The 22,279-nt window shown below is 44.3% G+C and overlaps 1 protein-coding gene and 1 pseudogene across 1 annotated transcript; both read left to right on the plus strand.

The window, feature by feature from the left end:
* The first annotated feature begins 617 nt into the window (after positions 1-617).
* Positions 618-3,029, plus strand: LOC134483401 (disks large homolog 5-like). Its single transcript, XM_063278682.1, has 3 exons — positions 618-779; positions 1,984-2,127; positions 2,759-3,029. Exons 1-3 carry the CDS (start codon positions 769-771, stop codon positions 2,937-2,939), a joined length of 336 nt encoding a protein of 111 aa, XP_063134752.1. The 5' UTR covers positions 618-768; the 3' UTR covers positions 2,940-3,029.
* An 11,427-nt stretch (positions 3,030-14,456) lies between these two features.
* On the plus strand, positions 14,457-15,714 carry LOC134483537 (DNA-directed RNA polymerase II subunit GRINL1A-like; annotated as a pseudogene).
* Positions 15,715-22,279: the final 6,565 nt, after the last annotated feature.

Below are 22,279 nucleotides of genomic sequence, written 5' to 3' on the forward strand. Positions count from 1 at the left end.
TAGAACTCCTCTGACTACCTCTGGCCGACGGGGCCAATCTTGCCTTCATACATTAGAGGTTCTGTGTGGAAGATATTTTTCTACAGTAGCCAAACTATATGGGGCAGGTAGAGAAAGAGCCTGTAACCTACTGGCACTTCTGGGGCATTTGTCATTTCAGTAGGGGAAATTAATAAGTCTGTTGACCATGTCCTCCCCCTACATGAATTTTTAATGCAAAGTTATTGGACGAGAGTAACAGTGTAGGATATCTGAGTATCCCTGATCAATCAAGTCATTGTGGATGCTGAATTGATGATCTGACTTCTGAAACCAGAGGGTTGAGGGTCCTGAAACAAGGTTGTAGCCTGCGTACCTGATAATAATCCTGGAGAAGGCATCTCTCTGGTACTTGTAAGCCTGTGTGGGCGGGCATAGGGAACACCTGGCTGCTTACATCTCTTGGTCTGTATATAGTAGTGGGGGAACTGTGATCCACTTAGGATGCCTCTTACACAGACCAAACTCCTTGAAGTGACACTGGCTTCCAAGCATGTTCTCCTGTTTGGACCTCACTGTGGTCTGTGTATGCTCTATGCATTTGCCCCATGCGGGTTCACTTGTTTTCTTCTACCTACAGAGGCCTGCAGACAGACGTCATCCCCTGAAAATATCCTAAACAAGGTGCAGGCCAACGAGGAAGAGGAGAGGCTGAATAGAGAACTGGAGCTAACTACCAAGGAGAGAAATGAGCTGACAGATCGCCTCCTTTATGTGACAGGTGGATGCATGAACAAGAGGTATGCATTGCTCCAAACAAACGACCTTGTTCTAAACCTCATCTCCCATAGAGAGGAGATTCAGAACCTGACCCTTACTGAGGAGTGAGTTTGGAAATGGACTCTCTGATTTCGCCTGTTGAAAATCTGAACTTGTGATCTGAGTGAAGAATTCAGGGATAAAGTCACTGGAGCATGAGTTCCCAGTGTACAATTGGAAAGCCCTTGAGAGGTAGCAGCTTTGCAAGGTTCTAGGTGCTGTGAGTTTGTGGACAGTGTTTGTACTTGCTAGGAAGGTGACTGAACGCTATCATCTCATGGCAGCACCCTTAGGTGACAGGTCCCACATTGTTCATATCAATGCTTAAGTAGAAGTCCTGAGGCTCTGGCTTGTTCCTTCTTTTCTTTGTACCCTACACTCTGAGACAGTAATGGTGCATACATTTCTATTGATTCTCATTGTGCTCTTTCCATTTTTGTCTCTCTTTCTCATTCTCTGAGTCTGTTTACTTTTCTTTTCTTGTGGGTGTGTCCCAGTTTGTGTGTCTGTGTGTGCACAGGTCTGCATGCATATGCACAACTTTTATATGTTTCTATGTCCCTGCACACTTGGAATTTAGGGGTCTGTTTTTTGACCTCAGGATTTACCTGTATAATAGTTTGATGGAGGTGTAAGTGCTTTATTTTGGAAGCCCCACTTTCAACAGCACAGTTCTTTGCCTGTGTGGTCACATTTGTCTATACATTTGTATGCCTTGGGCAGATTATAAGTTTGTGGCAGTATCTGGTCTCATCTCCAGAATTATGTGTACTGTCTGCCTCTAGAATATTAGTTATTCGGCTTGTAGCATTCCACTTGTCAAAACAGGAAAAATGAAATCAGAGGTTTCTGGATGTGTGTGTGTGTGTGTGTGTGTGTGTGTGTGTGTGTGTGTGTGTGTGTGTGTGTTTGGGTAAGTTCTGTGGCCTATGTTCTTGACAGCATAACAGGTTTGAATGCAGATCCAGCCCTCCTGATTGAAAAAAGTGAGCCAGGGAACCCTTTATCTGGGTGCTTAGCTTCTGTTGTCCTGGGCACACAATTCCAAGTTTCTGAAGCTGAAGAAGATCCAAATATGTAGAATACAGAAAGTGTCCTTCCAGGGCTGGGGTAGTACAGGACACAGCCTGAGTTCCTATAATCCTAAACCTCGATGTTCATTGGGTTCTATCTTCCTGGGGCCAGCCCCTACTTCAGGCCAAATCCATTTTATGAAAACTTGAAGATAAAGGAGAAAGAGGTCATGTCATTACTGCACAACTTAGACACAAAGAACATTGAACATCGTGAGAAATTTCAGGAGTTCAAGAAGGAGATTAACTTCTATCGGTAAGTACTGGTCAGAAGGGCCCATCACTTGTGGAATGGCCATGTCTGCCTCTCTTTGTTCTGGCCTGGGGGGTCTGCAGCTCTGGGTCCATGTCTTCTGCTGTTTAAATATCACTGTGCCGTGGGTCTTTTGGACTCAGATTCAGTTCCATAAGAGACTGTCAGTTATCACCACAGTGTCTATGCATCTTTAGAAGGCTCTGGATAGAACTACACTGATTCAGGCATCAGAGTGTTATTAGGCCGACCTGGGCCTCTGGGGTCATACCAGGTTTAACAAAGCTCAATGTGTGGACCACATGGTTAGCATGACCTCCCTTGGTTCTACTGTCCTCTTGTGGTTGTTTACTGCCTACTAATTGATGCTGTCCCGATGCATTGGGCTTTCATGGATAGTTGTAGATCCCTTGTTCTTTTGGAGAGACATGGACTCTTATTGGTGTTGGGTCACAGAAACAATTCATTCTTCCCTGGATTGGCCGTTTGCTGTTTGTGGAGCAGCCTTACATGTATGGAGATGTAGTCTATGAAGTCTTTATGGGAATCTGGGTCCTGGTGGAGTTTGTGGGATTTGGAAGTTGGAATGGGAGGAAGAGGCTTCAGGATCTTACTATGCAGAGTGTGTTTCCAGCAACCTGCACAGCCGGCTCCTGATGGACCAGGCATGTATGAAGAAGAAGTTGGTCACATTGAAGCAGGAGTGCAAGGAGTTACAGCGATATTTGTTTGAGATGAACCCGAATGATGAAGATGAACAGGAGAAGACCAGCAACCTCCAGACCCAGCAAAATGTGGTAGGAACAAGCAGCTGAGTCAGATTAACAATGTCTGATACCATTTGCCTATTGGATACATCTTTGCTTCCCCTATCATCTTTCTAATCTCCCCACACCCAATCAGTCACCCACCTCATGTGATAGAGTTATTCATTGCTCTGTCTATGCACAAGTATTCTGGGATGTTAACCACTTTTCAGAAACTGAATTATGGGCAATTACACTTCTCTGCCCTTTTTGAAACTGCAGTCCAGAAATGGTGACAGAGAAATAACATATCACATGACTGAAGGCAGCAACTTGACAGCTGGTATGCGTGTCCCACCAAATCCGTGTCTTAATCGCTGCCTTCTCCTCCCAGGTCTCAGGAACTGCAGGAGACATGGAATAGGACGGATCCCAGGAAGACAGCCCCCTGAAGAATGAGTTTCTTCCTCAGGAGTTCCCTGTGACAACAATCCTTACAGTCAAAGACTTTTTGTGGGTGAATATTCTTCTTCTCAGATAATTTCCTCAATGTTTAGAGACCCTACATTTATGTATCCGTATGCCAGCCTGTCTGGTTGAGGTCTTTCTCCTCTCTCATACCGACAACACCATTTGAGAGACATCTGAGGGGACTGCCTTGACATCTCATGTCCTAGAGGAGAAACAGCACTACAACTGTGTTTCTAAATGTTCATTAAGAAAATGCTGTTAAGAAATGTTTTTGGTTTTGATTTTCATTGAAGTTTTCTTTTTGTTATTTCATAGTTATATATTCTTGTTACTGTTTTTCATTTTTTATACCATTTTAGTTGTTCATTTTATGCCTGTTTTTTGTAAATTGTATTCCTTATGAATAAAAATTGATTTGTAACTCTTGACTCTTAAGACCATCTTATTCAAGGGTCCTTTCCACTCCTGTAGACTTAGAGCTGACAGCTGGATATGGATCTTTGCATGGTCCAGGCATCATGAGTAAATAGTGAATTCAAAGCCACCAAGGGGTACACAGGGTGATAGTGTCTTTTGTGTGGATAATGTGACTTTTTTTATGGACACACACTTTATGATGTAATCACTGCCATACTGTATCCATGCTGTCATGTATTCTGCTCATCCTAGTCTATATCAGTCTACAACACACATTCCTTATTGACTGTGTGCACCAGATATTGAGTAACACACACTCATGCCTGTAGAGCTGCAGAAAAAATGACAACTTTCACAAAGGAATATAAAATAATCCTAATCGAGAACCATGTGCCTCAGTTTTTCTTACAATACAGCATTAGTATTAAACCACAAAGATAATGACCATCAACGTCATTTTGGGAAATAGATTTTTATAGGTGCTGTTTCACTTGATCATTCATATGCTGTGTTTTTTATTGTTGCTGATTATATTTATTTTTATCATGTAACTCAATGGATCTTTTTTTTTCAAATGTATGTCTGGGCCACTCCTCAGTGCATTTCCCTCATGATCCAAAAGAGGGAATAGCATTCCCCATTGTAGATGATTGTTAGGGACCATGTGGTTCTTCTGAGAGAGCAGCAGATGCTCTAACCTGTGAGCCATCACCACAGCTCCTGTAGGTAACTTTTGTCATTACAGGGCATGTGCTATACTAGATGGACGCCATCATCTCCCATTACGGAGAGAGATCTCAGGAGATGTGTATGTACAGGTGGTTGAGCGGTGCCTGCTCAATGTGGTAGCCTGCTATGCATCCACACCGGGCTCTGGTGCCTCCACTGCTCATTGTGCATTCAGGATCATCCTCCAGCATCACTCAGTTTCAATTCCAAACAGATCTTTCACTTACTGTCGATGATTATATACATTAAGCACATCTGATAAAATACTGAAAAGACTAGCCTCCTTCTACAGGCCAACTTGGCATAATGAATTCTTTTGATAGAAAGCAAGATAATTATCTTAATCTATGCAGTTTAGGGAGGACCTCAAGACCACCCATACTGAATGCAGACTGCAGCTGTGACCACATGTTTCTTTTGCAGAGCAGGTCTGTGCAAGCCCAGAACTTAGGTGGGACAGTTCATGTTTCACCTTTTACGTGGAAATCTGTGATCGTATTGAGAAAGTATATGTTCCACGTGACTCATTTCCAATTTATGGAATTAAACTGACTTACTGTGAGTGGAGGTGACTCAGAGAGATTAAGTGAAGAAGAATAATCCAGTATGTCTGCAAACAGATGCTGTCTCATTAGTGCTTTTCAATGCTCAGCAGCTAGAGAAGCAAGGGAGAGGCATTGCTGACTCTCAAGCTTAGGTCCTCTAGTCATTATAAGCTGAGCATGACACAAAAAGTGTCATAGGTATCACACTAGAATCTAGTAACTAGATTTAACGAACCTATCACATTAATGCTGTGTTTGGTGGTATTTTTTGCCCTCTTAGGACCTGGAAGAGGCTTGGGGTTTTCTAATCCTACTCATAATTTATTAATCTTCCCAACACTATGTGCTTTGTTCTGTTAATGCTAACAGCGCCATCCAATACCTAGGATATTTTCTACTGACATGTGTGACGTGAGACAAAACAGTCCCTGTCATCCGTCACCTGAATAAACTTCCTTAGAGGACAGTGTAGTTGGAGGGTCCTTCTTTCCTCTCCAAGATCGAGAAACATTTCCAGTCTTCAGACAAGTGTGTCAGCCATTGTCCAGTGACTGTCTTGAGATGTCCACAATGTCAGCTGAGTGAGGGCAGGGCAGGGCATTGGGGCTGGGCAGGGCAGGGCATTGGGGCAGGGCAGGGCATTGGGGCAGGGCAGGGCAGGGCAGGGCATTGGGGCAGGGCAGGGCGGGGCAGGGCAGGGGATTGGGGCAGAGTCCATGAGATGTCAGTAGGCAACAGACCAGCTGGGGCTAGTGTGGGTACAGGGCTTCTAGTGTGGGTGTGAGAGGAAGAAATTAGGAATGGTCAGATTCTGATGCAGCATATAGGCGGGAAGGAGCTTAGACCATCTCAGTGCCATATAGGGACATTGTAGACCCTGATGGGCAGTGTGGGGATGGTAGGGTCCCATATACTGCTCTCTGCAGGTGTCAGGAGAGCATACAGTGGCTCTGTCACACTTATGACAATCAGGCAGGCACTGGGTGCAAGTGAGAATCATGGGACAAACCCTGTGTGCAGCCTGGTTTTGGGACATTCCCAGGTGCCCCATGGACTGCAAATTAAAGGCAAAGGACACAGGGAAGCCAGCAATTCCCATGCACAGGACATAAATACCTGTAGATCTTTCTAGAATTTCCATAGACTATCTGTCACTAGTTTTCATTATAGAAGGAACCAACCTTCTGCCCTCTACTTCAACTTGGTGAGACAGCTATTCTAACTCCAGCAGGAAGGCCTCAGGGAAGACAGTAAGAACTCGCAGGTGACCCCTTTTACTATTGAAACAGGGTCTTCCTATGGAGCCCAGAGTGGCCGTAGGGTCCTAATGCTCCTGCCTCACAGTGACTAGAATTCCAATCCACCCTCAAGAGCAGTTGATTCATCGCTAGATCACACTAAGGACATGTGAGGCCCCAGGGTGCTAGGATTACCAGGGTCCTAGTAAGTTTCTCCAGCCTAAATTACAACCTGAGTCGGTGCTGCTATTTGGGACACCGCCTGATGCCCAGTGACATCACACCTTGGAACTCTTTGTCAAACATAAGCTGTTATGGGAATGAAGTAGCCACACAATAAACACTGGTCTGGACACTCCTAGGTCAAGAATCCCCTGTTGGAAATGCATTGGACCGCAAAATTTTAAATTCTAGATCCTTCTGGTTTTTAGAAGATTTATAAATACAAAAAAAGAAAGATGGGCATAGTATTTTAAGCCAGTGATCCCAGTCATGGGAAACTGAGTCAGGGTGATGGAAGACTGTAAGTTCCAGGGCAACCTGTGTTTCAAGAAAAAAAAAAAAGGCATGGTGAAGATTCCACTCAAGTGGAAACCAAAAGGGTTTCACATGGGCCCTGCCATCCACTGGTTACTACATCCACTCTCATCACCACAGCCACAGGCAGACACTGGGGAACATTTCACACTGTCTCTCTTTGGGATGCAATCCACCCCATGATTCTATGTGAGAAATCCCCCAAAGGTTGCATCATGTGAGGGACCTAGAAAGTTCCAGGATTGGGAGAATTTAGGAGTTTATAATTAGGGATGATCTACAGCTGTGGCAAAGCCTTTTCCCAGCACATGGCAGCCCTAGGTTTATCCCCAACAGTAGAAATAAAATCCCCCAAAATAATTCAAACAAAATGACCTGAAGCCTGCGCCCTGACCAGTCTCCTCAAAAGTGCGCAGGAACCTGGGTCCACATTTAGGACCCAGCACGGCCTCTGTGACCCGTGAGAAGGGATCTAATATGGGAATTAGTACAGTATGACATATCCATGTGGATACCTTTGGTGACAATAACCACCTGACCCCTGAAAACCAATCTACCTGGGGGGTTCAGCATTCATGTCACCCAAAAAGCCCAGATCCTAGGGCCAGCATGGGCAGCTGGTGAAGAAAGTTTGTCTCTTGTGAACATCAGTTGCTGCTCCTGAACTGACTCTATCCTCAGGAGACAATGTCACCCCAGAAAGTGTGGGTGACAATGGCTCTTCCCAGGCCAAGGCTGGAATACTGCTTAAGTTCCACAATGCACAGCAGTGCTCACTCTAGAGCTAAATGTTCTACAGCTGAAAGGGGTGGGTGCTCTGCTGGCCACACCCCTCCCCTGCAGTATTTACTGCACTCAGAGTGGTGCTTCAGATGTGACGGACTCCTTGAGGCTACTCCAATGGAGAATGGCAGATTCATCAGAACGGGGCACAGGGTGAATTCAGAGCACAGCTGGGAAGAATTTAGGGGTGCCAAGCCATGACTAAGACCAGATCCTGGGCTGACAGGCAGTTGAGCTGGAGAACTGGCATCCAAAGTGTGACTGCCTGAATTCCTCTTAGACCAAAAGCCCTGGATCTGAGCTACTTTGCTGTGTGCTCCTAAGTGGGGTCCCAGACACAGCTCAGAATTGGGGCTGTGCATGGACTTTGGTGCTGGCAGCAGGTGGCTTAGCCATAAAGTGCTGAGCTTTCCCATCTGTACCCACTCAAACTCCTCTGTTTCATTTTAGGTGTGTTTGGTATAGTTTTGAGACAGGGTATCTTGTAGCAGCCCAACTTGCTTTGAGCAACAATGTAACATAAAAATAACCTTGAATTCAGGATCCTCCGACCCCTCTGTCCCAAGTCCTGGAATTAAGACCTCCAGCTGTGACCATTTTACTGCAGCATAGGATCCATCTGTATTAGAGTGAGCTTTGGAAATACTGGAGCTCCAACTGTTCCTTAGAATTCAGGTTTCCTTAATTCTTAGCAGGAGTTTTGTGATGATGCTGATGAGAGAGTCAGGAGTTACACTGGGAGAGGTAACAGTCCTGGCAGCCCTGAGTGCTCAGTGAAAGTCAAGACAGAAGCCTGCTGATTAGCACCTGAGTGAAAGTGGGAGGATTCAGACTTCAAGAACAGACTCAGTTATATACCTAAGACCATATTGCAACATTTTTGTTTCATTTTTGGCTTGTTTTCTTTGAGACAAGGTGTTAATTTATAGCCCTGGCTGTCCTGGAACTCACAATGCCTCTACCTCCCAACGCATGGAATTAAAGGCATGTGCCAACATGCACTGCCACTAATTAATTTTTAATTAAACATGCTGGCACAATCCAGTAATCCCAGTGCTTAAGAGGGCGAGGCAGGCAGATATCTGGTTTCCTGACACGTCTGATCTACAGAGAGCATGTCAGAATAGCCAGGGCCAAACAGAGAAACCCTGTCTCAAAAAATAAACAACAAAATGAATTTGTTTTAAAGAAGAGAGTAACTATTTAACAGAATTAGAGGCAGAGAACCAAAAGGTAAAGGGCAGTGCAGAGTCTAGCTTCTGAGATGAAACTGGACACCATGGGGTTAGGGTGGGGATTCTCATCTTGGACTGGGAGAAAGAGGGTGACTTCAGGCATGGAAGGCTCAGTCAGTCATTAGTCAGGATTCTCAATCAAGAGGGTGTTGTAAGATCCAAAATGTGTGAGCAGTGTTCTGCATGAGACTAGAAGAACCCGCCTACCCATACAAAACAGCCAATGAAGATTAATCACAAGCATACGTCTGGAGGTCCACAAGAGGTTAACGTCCACCTTACTGTGGATTATTCAGAGCACAGGTGGAGAGGAGTAGAAGAGCTGATAGTGGCTGAGGCAGGAGAGGAGTTCGGGTGTGAATTTGAGCCAGTAAAATGGAGCTTGGAGGTCGGGCAGAGCAATGAGAGGTCTAACAGCATAGCTGTTGAGATCCTTCAGATTAATTTGTCTTAAGAGCCTCATGCCATAGCCAAGGGCAGGAATAGATCTGACTATTGGGTGGCTGGGCTCACATAGCCCAACAGGTTTGGCCTTGCATCTGTGGGATTCCAAGTCTCTCCCTTTAGACACAGCCATGGAGAAGGTGTAGCAGTGAAGGTGCAGATGGCTTTGCAATGCTTGGCTTATGGTGTTGAGTACTTCATGCTCCACAGAGCTAGGGAATGTCCTAGAAGCCAGGGAGGCTGAGCCATGAGGAAGACAGGTCTCCAGGAGAGAGAAATGATAACCAAAGTCACTAAGAACTTCCTGAATCACAGTGTCTGTTAAGCATATATTTTATTTACTTACTTTTATGGGCCTGAGTGTTTCACCTAATAAATGCTTGTGCACAATGTGGTATGTGTGGTGCCCGTGAAGTCCAGACTGATTCCCTAGAACTGCAATTACAGCCTAATAGGAGCCACCATGTGGGCACTGGGAACTGAACCCTGGTCTTCTGCTCTTAGCCACTAAACCAACATTCTCTGCAGCACACCCCCTCATTGTATTGTCATTAAGATTTACCCATTTAGCCTTCAGTATTTGAATTAATGAAGATGTGACAAGAGTTATAGTTACCATGATGGTTCAGGCATAGACAGGCAGGCATCTCATTGTATACAAAATATAATTTCATTCTTTCTTTCTTTCTTTCTTTCTTTCTTTCTTTCTTTCTTTCTTTTTTTCTTTCTCTTTCTTTGTTTTACTCTTGGAAACAGGGGTTTTTTGTGTAGCTGACCTGGAACTAGCTCTGTAGAGGGAGCTGGCCTAGAATTCACAGAGATCTGTCTGCCTCTGCCTCCCAAGTGTTAGGATCAAAGGCCTGTGCCACCACCACCACACATCCTTCTGTTTTAAAGGAAAAATGTAGCCCTACATGGCAGCACGAGTTTAGTCCCAGTATAGACATTTTTCTAGAGTTCCTGAAGGGCTTGCTGCCTTCCCCTTTAGCCCTGGCTAACATGAGAGCTCCACACCTATGGGGTTTGCTTCATAAGAGTCTGGAGGATGAGGGTCACAGGCTGATATATCTGTGTACAGCAAAGGATGCCTGGTGAAGGTCAAGTGGGTACAGATCAGCAGGTAAAGGCTCTGCAACCCAGCCTCATGGCCTCAGTTTGATCATGGATGAAAGCAGAGAACTGAGTCCAAATTGTGTCCTCTGCTCTCCATGTGCATATCATGGCACAGGAACACCACAAACTACATAAAATGTAAAATGCTGAAATGCTGACAAAAGAGGCCTATGGTAGGCGCCTCCTACACCTGAGACTTCCAACGCCGAAAAGCAGGAGGTAGAGAGTGAGGATGCACAGTGCACACAGGTCAGGACAAGGCCATGTTACTGAAGCCTCCATGTGTGGTGAGCAGGCTCTGGGGCACCATGAGGGACATCAGGAGCTTCTGCACTTTGTAGAATTACAGGGTTCCATGTTACCTCACATGCCCATGATTTGCCCCCTACTGCAGGGAGAAGCCAACACCAGAAGCCTCCAGCTCCCAGCCCTGCTTTTGCCATGTAGGTTGATCCAGAAGAGCTTGGAAGTCCCTGGACCTGGAGTCTCAGGTGGTTGTGAGCCACCTGACCCGGGTGCTGGAGACTGAACTCAAGTCTTCTGCAAGAGCAGCAAAGACCCGTGCGCTGCCTTGCCCAGCCAGGGCTGTGAAATGGTGTTTATTTTCATCTGAACAAACCCAACAACAGTTTAGGTCCCTAGAAGCCACATGAACCTGGATGCAGTAGAGTCTGTCATCCAGCCCTTCCCACAGGGAGATAGGAGCCTAAAGTGGACAGTCTCTAGGATTAGGGGAAGGGCTAGCCTAGCATACACAGCCATGGACGAGAGGTAGAAGGTGAGGACCTGTGCTCAGGTTGTCCCTGACCTTTACACAGGCACATCAGTACCTGTACTCACAGAAACACCATACAGACATAGGTGAGAAAAGAAATAAAACAAACAATATTGAAAATACAATATACTGGGGCTGGAGGGATGGCTCAGTGGTTAAGACCACTGACTGCTCTTCCAGAGGATCTGAGTTCAATCCCCAGCAACCACACTGTGTCTTATAACCATTTCTAATCTCATCTACTACCCTCTACTGTTGTGTCTGAAAACAGGGACAGTGTACTCACTCATACGGACAAAATAAATAGTTTTTGTTTTAATCCTTTTCTAAAAAAAGAAACCCATCTGTGACACATGATCATTGTGTGATTCCAAATGTCGCTAAGTCAGTACAGTCCTATTGCTACATGGTCCACCAGTTGTGTCAGCCTTGGTAGTAGAGTGGCACAGTTGAAAAGATGCTGGTCACAGTGACCAGGCAGCCTAGAAAGCTAACCATGAGCAGAGAAGGCTGTGCTGTGTCCTAGTCCTCTACCCCACACTGCCACCTCATCCCTATGAATAGAGCAAAAAAGAACAGATGAGGAATCTTCCAGGTTTCTTTCCTCTTTGACTTCTTTATTAACCTAGCCCCTGTGCTACATGTAACCTTGTCACATCCTCTGTCCCATCCCTAAGCCCACATACCTGTCAGATAAGACAGGGATCTTGCTTTGGGGAGAAGCTCTGGTCCCTCTCTGTCCTAAGAGGCTCTGAGCCATCGCTGAAAGAGAGTCCTCTGAGGATTGAGGGAAGTCCATAGCCCGTACTCTGACTTCCAGGAAGGTTTGAGGAAGGTGGTCCTCTTCTTGTGGTTCCTCTAGTAGGAGCAGCCCACACTTGGGCCCAGCTCCCACTATCAGGAAAAGACAGGTGGCTCTGGTCTTTGCACAGCTCCAGCGGAATGAACAGTGCATCTCTCCTCTCTCTCTTGCAGGAAGTCTCAGCCACTGGTGCAGGTGATGTTCCCAAGGCAAAGGAAAGGGAAGTGCAGAGTGAGGACTCCCAGGATCCTTTAAAACATTGTCTGCATTGTCTTCATTAATTTTTATGTTTAATTTTTATTCCATGTGTATTGATCTCATTGTAGGGGTGTGCATTCCAAAGCATGAGTGTTGAAGGTAGAGCAGAAAGCATGGGAGTCACTTTATCCTACCGCATGGGGTCCCAGGCTCTGAACCGGGTTGTTGAGCTTGTCTACAAAGAGCTTTCATACTGAATTTCCTTCTGGCTCTGATTTCAGGGAGAGCATCTCATAGAGCCCAGATTGGCCAGTAAACTACTGATCATCCTGCCTCAAGTATTGCCATCTAGTTCATGAAAGGGTTGAGTTATTGAAACGAGGGACTGGGGATGGGCAGAGGTGCATGACTGAGGCTATCTCTGCTCAGTGGCATGCCTTTGGGGACTGATAGTTTTCATCACTGAGATGTCATTTGACTGCAGTGCTCCTCTGGAGAGAAGGAATCTCTTTTGCCAGGGCATCAGGCTCTCCAGACAGGCCTGGAAGGTGGAGGTCTAGAGGCCAGGCCTGCATTCCTCTTCAGAAGCTGCATTTACCACTCTGGACAGTGCTATAGCACAGGGTCACATATCCAGTTCTACCCTGAGACCTGCTGATAAAGAATTTCTATCCTGGGACAATGTCTATCATCGGTTCAAGGTGTGGCCCAACCAACTTATTATAAAGGATGATAGTGGTTGGTTGAAAAAGGCAGTAACTTTCTATGAACCATATATTAAGTTTTTATGTATATTAAAATTAACATTGGAAAGAACGATGGTAGGAGAGGAAGCTGGAGGACAACTGCTGCAAATGCTTGCTTTTGAAAATGCTAATGAAGAGTATAGGAGAGCATAATTACCTATAAAGGAGACTGGGGATATTAATGCTTATATGAAGGCATGTAAGTATATCTTCTCTGAAAATGGAAAGATGCATTTTTGGCACGTATTGATCCAGATAGAGTTATTAAATTATACATTGAAATACTCTTGAATATCCTATAGGCACTTTAGCTCAAGATGAGTTGCCTTTAGAATGGATATATATTAAATTTAACTTTAACAAAACATTAACAACATATGAGGAACAAATTTCTTTAATTATTCAGCAAGGCATACAAAGACCTGTTACACTGTGGGGATATGATTGTGCTGATTTTGTTTTCTCATTAAGCAAAAATAAAGTGGAATATTTAATGCAGACGTCTGAAGTTTTTCAATTAGCCATGATTTCTTACACTAGAAATACTGAATTTCATTTTCCCCATAGTAAATTCTGGGATTGCTTAAGAAAACAAAAAAAAAATGTGATAAATACACTAATTTCTGTTGACCCATTACCATCTGCCTTTACTGTGTTTACAGATGGCTCCAAGACCAAAGATCTAAGACAGATGGCTTATTGGACCAAAGATAAATTTTGGGGACAAGAATCTTCTTTTGGGTCAGTACAACAAAATGAAGTATTAGCAGTAATTAATGTATTGCCGGATTTTACTCATGATGTAAAAATATTATAGCCGAGTCAGCTTATGTTGTAGGAGTAGTACAGAATATTGCAACTGCTGTTGTTTCTACATCTAAGCCGATATTAAATGTTATTCTCACATATTAAAGGATTATTGTTATTCTGAAACTCTAGAATATTTATTACACATATTAGATCACATCCAAGATTGCCAGGATCTTTAACACATGGCAATCATATGGTAGATCAATTAGTGGCCTTTGCTACCCCAGAAGAAAACAGTCATAATCATGCCAATACAGGATATTTGCATATTAAATATAAGGTTCCCTATTCTGAAGCCAAACAAATTATTGCTAATTGTGGTATTTGTGAGCCTTCTCTTATAAAATGTATTCCATCTGAAATTAATCCCAGAAGAATGCAACCTAATACATCGTGGCAGATGGATGGAACCCATATTTCTGAGTTTGGTCGCCTTTCATACATACATGTAAACATAGATAATTTTTCAAAATTTGTATGGGCTACACCATTGCCAGGAGTACGCACTGCTCATGTTATACAGCATCTATTGGAAACTTCTGCTGTTATGGGACTGCCCTCTAAAATTAAAACTGATTATGGACCAACATATATTTCTTAACAATTTAAACAATTTTGTCGGCTCTTCTGGGAAAATGGCGACTCCTGCACGTGCTCCAGAGTTGCCGCTGCCCTGGAGCCTGCGACCTCCATGGGCCCTGCTGGGGAACCCTGCCTGCGGGGCCAGCCTCAGCCCATGCACAATGTGCTCCCTGCCCCGCGGCTTCGAGCCCCCAGTTCCTGAGGACGTGGGGCGGCAGAGTTTGGCGGAGCTGCGGGAGAGGTTGAGGCGCCAGGAGAGACTTTTGCGCAAAGAAAAATTCATTTGCAAATTGCCCTACAAAGGTAAAAAGATCTCAGACACCACTGCCAAACTGAGAGCTGCCATTTCAGAAAGTGAAGAGGTCAGAGGGAGAACTGAACTACTTCATCCTGTTAGTGTTGACTGTAAGCTAAGGAATAAAGCAAACACAAGAGTTGATACCGACATAGACAAGGCCCAGAATTCTGACCTGATGCTTGATACTTCATCATTAGTTCCTGAATGTTCGTCAGTAGACATTGAATCATCTAAAACAACCTCAGAAACACAGGGACCTACACAGCTCACTCACAAAGGCAATGAAGACTTTGGAGACTGGCTGCACAGTGAGTACCAGCCCATCTGTCCGCATCACAGCCCAGGCTCCCCCATCTGAAGTTAATGAACATCTCCCCCAGCATTCAAGTCAAGCGGAAGAGGTTTCCAGCAGCGTCGACAGTCTGTTTATCACTAAATTGCAAAAGATCACAACTGCAGACCAGACTGAACCCTCAGAAGAAAACACCAGCACTGAGAACTTTCCAGAACTGCAGAGTGAGACTCCTAAGAAGCCTCATTACATGACAGTGCTAGAAATGCGAGCTAGAAACCCAGTGCCCCCTCCTCATAAGTTTAAGACAAATGTGTTACCCTAACAACAGAGTGACTCAACAAGTCATTGTCAGAGGGCTCAGTCTCCTGCTTCCTCAGAAGAGCAGAGACCCAGGGCTAGGCAGCATCTTGATGATGTCACAGCAGCTCGCCTTCTTCTGCTCCACCCCCTGCCTGCACAGCTGCTCTCCATAGAAGATTCACTGGCTTTGCAGAAAGAGCAGAAGCAGAATTATGAGAAGATGCGGGCAAAGCTCGCAGCACAGAAACTAGCTGAGAGACTGAATATTACAATGCAGAGCTACAATCCAGAAGGGGAGTCTTCAGGGAGATACCAAGAAGTGAGGGATGAAGATGATGCCCAGTCCTCGGATGAATGCTGAAAATGAGCGCTGGGAGATCCCGGGAGTTGACTGTTGAGCTTACATTGTCTCATCCAACTTCCAAACAAGTACCAAGACAGTGTCAGACCTTGTTGAGGGACAGCAGTTGAAGTTACACAAAGGTAGCTACAAAATAAGAACCCAGTTTGTCTTTCAGAAGATGATCTTCACATGCTTGAACAGTTCAATATTTGAACATTATGTTTGGCCGTATTGTGTTACAGCTTTGCAGTATATTATGCATTGGTCTGACATTTTAGTGTGAGTAGAACACACGTTTTCTTTAAGATATCTGCTTTTTCCTTCTTCGTATTCTTATCAGATAGCACTGCTTACACCCCTTCTGGTGAAATACTTTGTTATTCCAGGCACCTAAAGTGAATTAGGAAGGCCTGGTCCCCTCACTCAAGAAATTAGGGGAGCAGTCTAAAGAATGGTACGCATGCTTGCATGGACACGTTCCTGAGACGCTGGATATGAAATGCCGCACACAACACTCGGGAACCACCACCACTGTGTCTGCTGCTCTGTCCTCTCTTGGGGCGACTGCTGTCACCTGTGATGAGGTTAAGGAGCACTTGGAAGAAGTGCTAGGTGGGGAGGGTCTTCTGAGCTGGTGTGGGGAGCTGCTCCTGGCTGCCCTAGGCTTGAACTCATTGCCATCTGGGATGATAGGCCCTGTACAGGACACTCGTGCTTGGTAAGGAAACCGGTGTTTTTCTAAGAGTTACAGTTGAATTGTCAGTTAATTGCTTTTTTTCCTTGTTAAACCCACAGAGGTGTTTACAGGCTGCAGAAACCTCAGTCCTGTATGTGCACATTTGTGCTGTTTAAAATGATTATATGATCATTTCCAGCAAAGTTAACAATGTTATCAAAAAGCCTTTTTCTATTATGTGGAATTTGTAAAGGAGAAATAAAATACCAATCAGAGCAAAAATAAAAACCATTTTGTCTATGATATCATATTGTATATATTACTGGTATAGAATACCATCCACAAGGACAAGCGTTTGTTGAAAGAGTTCACCATACCCTGAAATGACAAATTATAAAATTAAAAAGGAAAAGAGATGACCTTACACAGCCTGAATGGAGTTGGCATACCAGTCCCAGAGTAATATTGGCATAAGCATTATTTTTTATTAATATTCTTAATCTTAAATTTCATAATTATAAGCTTCATGTAGGACCAATAAAATTAAAGGTCCATATGAGGGCTGCAGACATGACTCCATGGTTAAGAGCACTGACTTCTCTTCCAGAGGTCCTGAGTTCAAATCCCAGCAACCACATGGTGGCTCACAACCATCTGTAATGAGACCTGATGCCCTCTTCTGGTGTGTCTGCAGACAGCTACAGTGTACTTATATATAAATAAATAAATCTTTAAACAGATAAAAAGTCAGTATGAACCTTTGTTGTCTAAAATGGCTTGAGTCAGGGCTGACAACCAGACAGCCCTTCCAGCACCTGCCTATGAGCTCACAGATTTAGGCTTTATAAACTGACATAGAAAAATGTCCAGGGTCGTAGCCTGACAAATTCTCAGCTACGTCTCTGATGATCAGTCTTAGGGTGGGCATTCAAAAAACCATCCCTCTCTAAGTGAGGTCAGAGTTTGTGTGGTTTATGGGGCAACTCCTGGACCCCATAAGGCTGGATATTTCAGCTGCTCTTCAGTACATGCAGGAATCCTGAAGAAGTAGGCAAATTAATATAGCAAACTTCCTTCTTCCATGTCCTTGATATGAGCTGCCAGCAGAAGGTGTGGTCCAAACAACAACCAACGGATTGGGTAAAGATCTTTACCAATCCTACAACAGATAGAGGGCTTATATCCAAAATATACAAAGAACTCAAGAAGTTAGATCTCAGGGAGACAAATAACACTATTTAAAAAATGGGGCTCAGAGCTAAACAAAGAATTCACAGCTGAGGAATGCCGAATGGCTGAGAAACACCGAAAGAAATGCTCAACATCATTAGTCACAAGGGAAATGCAAATCAAAACAACCCTTAGATTTCACCTAACACCAGTCAGAATGGCTAAGATCAAAAACTCAGGTGACAGCAAATGCTGGCCAGGATGTAGAGAAAGAGGAACACTCCTCCATTGTTGGTGGGATTGCAGACTGGTACAACCATTCTGGAAATCAGTCTGGAGATTCCCCAGAAAATTGGACATTGAACTACCTGAGGATCCAGCTATACCTCTCTTGGGCATATACCCAAAAGATGTCCCAACATATAACAAAGACACATGCTCCACTATGTTCATAGCAGCCTTATTTAGCCAGAAGCTGGAAAGAACCCAGATACCCTTCAACAGAGGAATGGATACAGAAAATGTGGTACATCTACACAATGGAATATTATTCAGCTATCAAAAACAATGACTTTATGAAATTCATAGGCAAATGGATGGAACTGGAAAATATCATCCTGAGTGAGGTAACCCAATCACAGAAAAACACACATGGTATGCACTCATTGATAAGTGGATATTAGCCCAAATGCTCGAATTACCCTAGATGCACAGAACACATGAAAATCAAGAAGGATGACCAAAATGCAGATGCTTCACTCCTTCTTTAAAAGGGGAATAAGAATACCCTTGGCCGGGAATAGGGATGCAAAGTTTAGAACAGAGGCAGAAGGAACACCCATTCAGAGCCTGCCCCACATGTGGCCCATACCTATACAGATATTAGATAAGATGGATGAAGCAAAGAAGTGCAAGCCGACAGGAACTGGATGTAGATCTCTCCTGAGAGACACAGCCAGAATATGGCAAATACGTAGCTGAATGCCATCATTAAACCACTGAACTGAGAACGGGGCCCCCGTTGAAGTAATCAGAGAAAGGACTGGAAGAGCTTGAAGGGGGTTAAGACCCCATATGAACAACAATTCCAACCAAAGCCACTACCCAAAGACTATACATGGACTGACCCTGGACTCCAACTGCATACATAGCAATGAATAGCCTAGTAAGAGCACCAGCAGAAGGGGAAACCCTTGGTCCTGCCAAGACTGAACCCCCAGTGAACATGATTGTTGGGGGGAGGTCGCTAATGGGGGAAAGATGGGGAGGGGAACACCCAAATAGAAGGGGAGGGGAAAGGGTTGAGGGATGTTGGCCTGGAAATCGGGAAGGGGAATAACAATCGAAATGTAAATAAGAAATACTCAAGTTAATAAAGATGAAAAAAATAAAAAGAAAAAAGAAGGTGTGGTCCAGATTAGAGGTGGGCCTTTCCATCTCAAAAGATCTGAATTGAAGATTTATCTTCTGATCTCCAAGATTTGGATTACAAGTAGGTCTTCTTGCTTCAGAAAATTTAATTAAGAAAAAAAAATCCAATGGTGCTAATGCCTTTAGCCTCAGCATCCAGGAGGCAGAGGCAGGTGGATCTCTGAGTTCAAGGCCAGCCTGGTCTACAAAATGAATTCCAGGACAGCCAGAGCTACACAGGGAAACCCTGTCTCAAAAAAAACAAAGAAGAGGAGGAGGACCAAGAGGAGGGGGTTGAAGAGAGGAAAACAGAAAGAAGGAAGGAGAGAGAGAGAGAGAGAGAGAGAGAGAGAGAGAGAGAGAGAGAGAGAGAGATCCCCCTCACAGGGCGTCAAGTCATTTGGCATTAGTTAATTCCAGGTACACTCAAGTTGACAACCAAGAACAGCAATCACATTACCCGTGGTTGTGATCTCACCCTGGTAGGCTCCTGAGTAGGAGGCTGAAGCAGGAGAATTGCCATAAGTCTGATGCCAGCATGAACTGCACACGTGTTCCAAGCCAAGCCAATCTCAGCTACAGTTTGAGATTCTGTCTGAAAAATATGAAAGAGAAAGAAAACATAATTTCCTAGAGCAGTGTTTCTCAACCTTCCTATGGCCTCAACCCTTTAGAACAGTTCCTCATGCTGTGGTGACCCCAACTACAAAATTATTTTGTCGCTACTTCACAACTGTAAATTTGCTACTGTAATGAATCTTTATTGTAGTGTTAACTATCTGATAGGAGACCCCGTGTGGGTCACGACCCACAGGCTGAGGGCCTTTGCCCTAGAGGCGGTCTTGGCCTAGTTTATATAGTTCATATTATAATGGGCTCTCTCAGCGTTTGAAGGTCAAGTATATTCACTTGTACCATCAAAACTTAAAAATTCAGTTGAGCTGCTGGCTGGTACGGTGTGATATCCCCCAGAATAGCTTTGCCATTTTGTTCCAGGCCTGCCAGCCATTTCATATTGTTGCTGTAACACGCCTGCTGTCACTTAGGAGGAGAAGGGACTTGGCTCAAGGACATGCTGACCACACACCTTGTTTTGTTCTGAATGTTCTGTATGCGGTTTGCTAATCTAGAGAAATTCTACACCTGAAGGAGTGGTTCCCTGAAGTGGACACAGGTGAAAGGCTAAGGCAGATGTGTGAAGGAATGTTTCACTGAGGCAGATGCAGGTAAAAGGATGTTCTGCTAAAGCACGCATGTGAAAGGACACGTGATGAAGGGTTCTGCACTAAGGACACACATGCATTGGTCTGCCTTGCATTCTGTAGTTGAGCTGCATTTGTTGGGACTTCATAGAACCACAGCAAAAACCCTTCTGGTGGGCTGTGTGGTTTCTCGCTGTTTCCTTGGGCTCGCGCTGATGGGCAGAGTGATGTCAGCTGAGACAGACACATGTGCTGACGCAGGACACACGCTGAGGCCAGGCCCTTGGAGGACCCGGGATATTGAGAGGGAGTTTGGATAGAGTTATGCTTGAGTAGCTTGTTGGTCTGGGGTCTCTGCTGATCTCTGCTCGCCTGAGAGCTGCTCTTACTGACTGTGTAGCATCTTGACTGTTTTTGTTCCCCTTGGACAGCCCTCAGGACCAGGCTCTCCTCTCCCTTAACCATGGCTGCTGTCCTCTTCCTCTCCATCACACATGTTCTTCCTTTATACTATGGCAGCTTCTTCCTCCTCCTTCCCTCCTCATGATCCTCTCTAGCAAAGCCCTCAAAGCTCACCTCCCCCATCTCTCTGCTGTGCAGCTGTTGGCTGTTGGCTTCTTTATAATCACAGTTAACTGGGAGCAGGGTCAGTTATTTGGGGTTAACCAGTCTTGAGTTCTACAAATTAGCATTAAAATACAAGCAGCATTAGGCCAATCCACTACAGGAGTTTTTGTTTGTTTGTTTGTTTGGTTTGGTTTAATTTTCATTTACCTTTTTACTTGTTATTTTATTTTTGGCTATTTTTTATTAATTAGTTATTTTATTTATTTACATTTCAAATATTGTCCTACTTTCCACACTCCCTTCATCAAACCTTACATTCCATTTCTGCTCAGCTTTGCCTATGTGACAGTGCTCCTGTACCCACACATATCCATCCCCACCTCACACCTCTAGGATCTGCATTTGGTGGGGCAATAGGCCTCACCTTGAACCATAGAGCATCCTTGCATACACTTTGGCTGGCAGTTTGGCCCCTGGGAGCTTGGGGATTAGGGAAAGAGGATCTGGTCAGATATTAAAGCCAATGATTGCTACATTCTCTTCTTTTTCTGGTTGTAGGTGAAATTATGTTTGTGTGCTTCTCTTTTTTGAAATTATTGAGAGATGATTAATTTCTTGGTTTTTCTTGGGTATAGTTTAGTTTATTGTCTTGGAGTTTTCCTCCTATTATCCTCTTTTGTGCTTTCTTAGAGAAAAGTATTGTTTATATTTGGTTTTGTAGGGTTGGGGATTTAGCTCAGTGGTAGAATGCTTACCTGGCAATCTCAAGGCCCTGGGCTCGGTCCTCCGCTCCGGAAAAAAAAATTATTCATTAAATTTGTTTTGACAAGAAATATCTTGGTTTCTCCATTTATGGTGATTGAGGATTATGCTGGATATAGGAGCCTGGGTCTGCATTACATCTGCCCAAGATTTTCTGACCTTTAAAGTCTCTGTTGAGAAGTCTGGTGTAATTCAGATACGTCTGAATTTTTTTTGTTACTGGATGTTTATACTGAAAGAACCCCAAATTTGGGGAGACTCTCACTCCAGTCTCCTTATGGCTTGCCCCAGGAAACATGCATAGCCGATCTTGATGTAACAACAAGAGGTAGCTTTATTAGCAAGATCTCGGGCCGACACGTATCTCACGGAGCCGACCTCGAGCCTCTAAAGGCAGGGGTTTATATAGGGAAAGCCAGGGGATTTCGCGCTGTTACACATGATTGGCTGATTCAAATGGTGCACAGTTACTTTTAGTGCGGAGTTACATCAGCAAAGAATACGTGTAATCTAGCATCTCAGCAATGTGGGTAGGGTGACTCATCTCACTCAGCAGGGGGATGACTCATCCTCAGGGAGTGAAGGAAGGGGAGGGGGTGGCTCCAGATGGCCAGTGTCCTTGGGGGCTGATAGCCGGGTCGGTGAACCCTATCTCAAATTCTCTCAGGCATGTCAGCACTTTGTTTGTGACTGAATTTTTGAAATTTAGCTCTTCAATACCTTACCCCTTTAAATGTTCTTTCTTTGATCTGTGCATTTAGTGTTTTAATTATTGTGTGAATGGAGGAATTCTTTCTGGTATAATTAATTTGATGTTCTGTAAGCTTGTTGTACCTTTATGGTCTTTTCTTTCTTTACCTTATGGAAGTTTTCTGCTATGATTTGTTGAAGGTGTTTACTGGACCTATGAACTAGAAATCTTAATTCTCTTCACTATCTATTATCCTTAGGTTTCAACATT

This window comes from Rattus norvegicus, chromosome 19 (genome assembly GCF_036323735.1).
Source record: "Rattus norvegicus strain BN/NHsdMcwi chromosome 19, GRCr8, whole genome shotgun sequence".
Classification (NCBI taxonomy): Eukaryota; Metazoa; Chordata; class Mammalia; order Rodentia; family Muridae; genus Rattus; species Rattus norvegicus.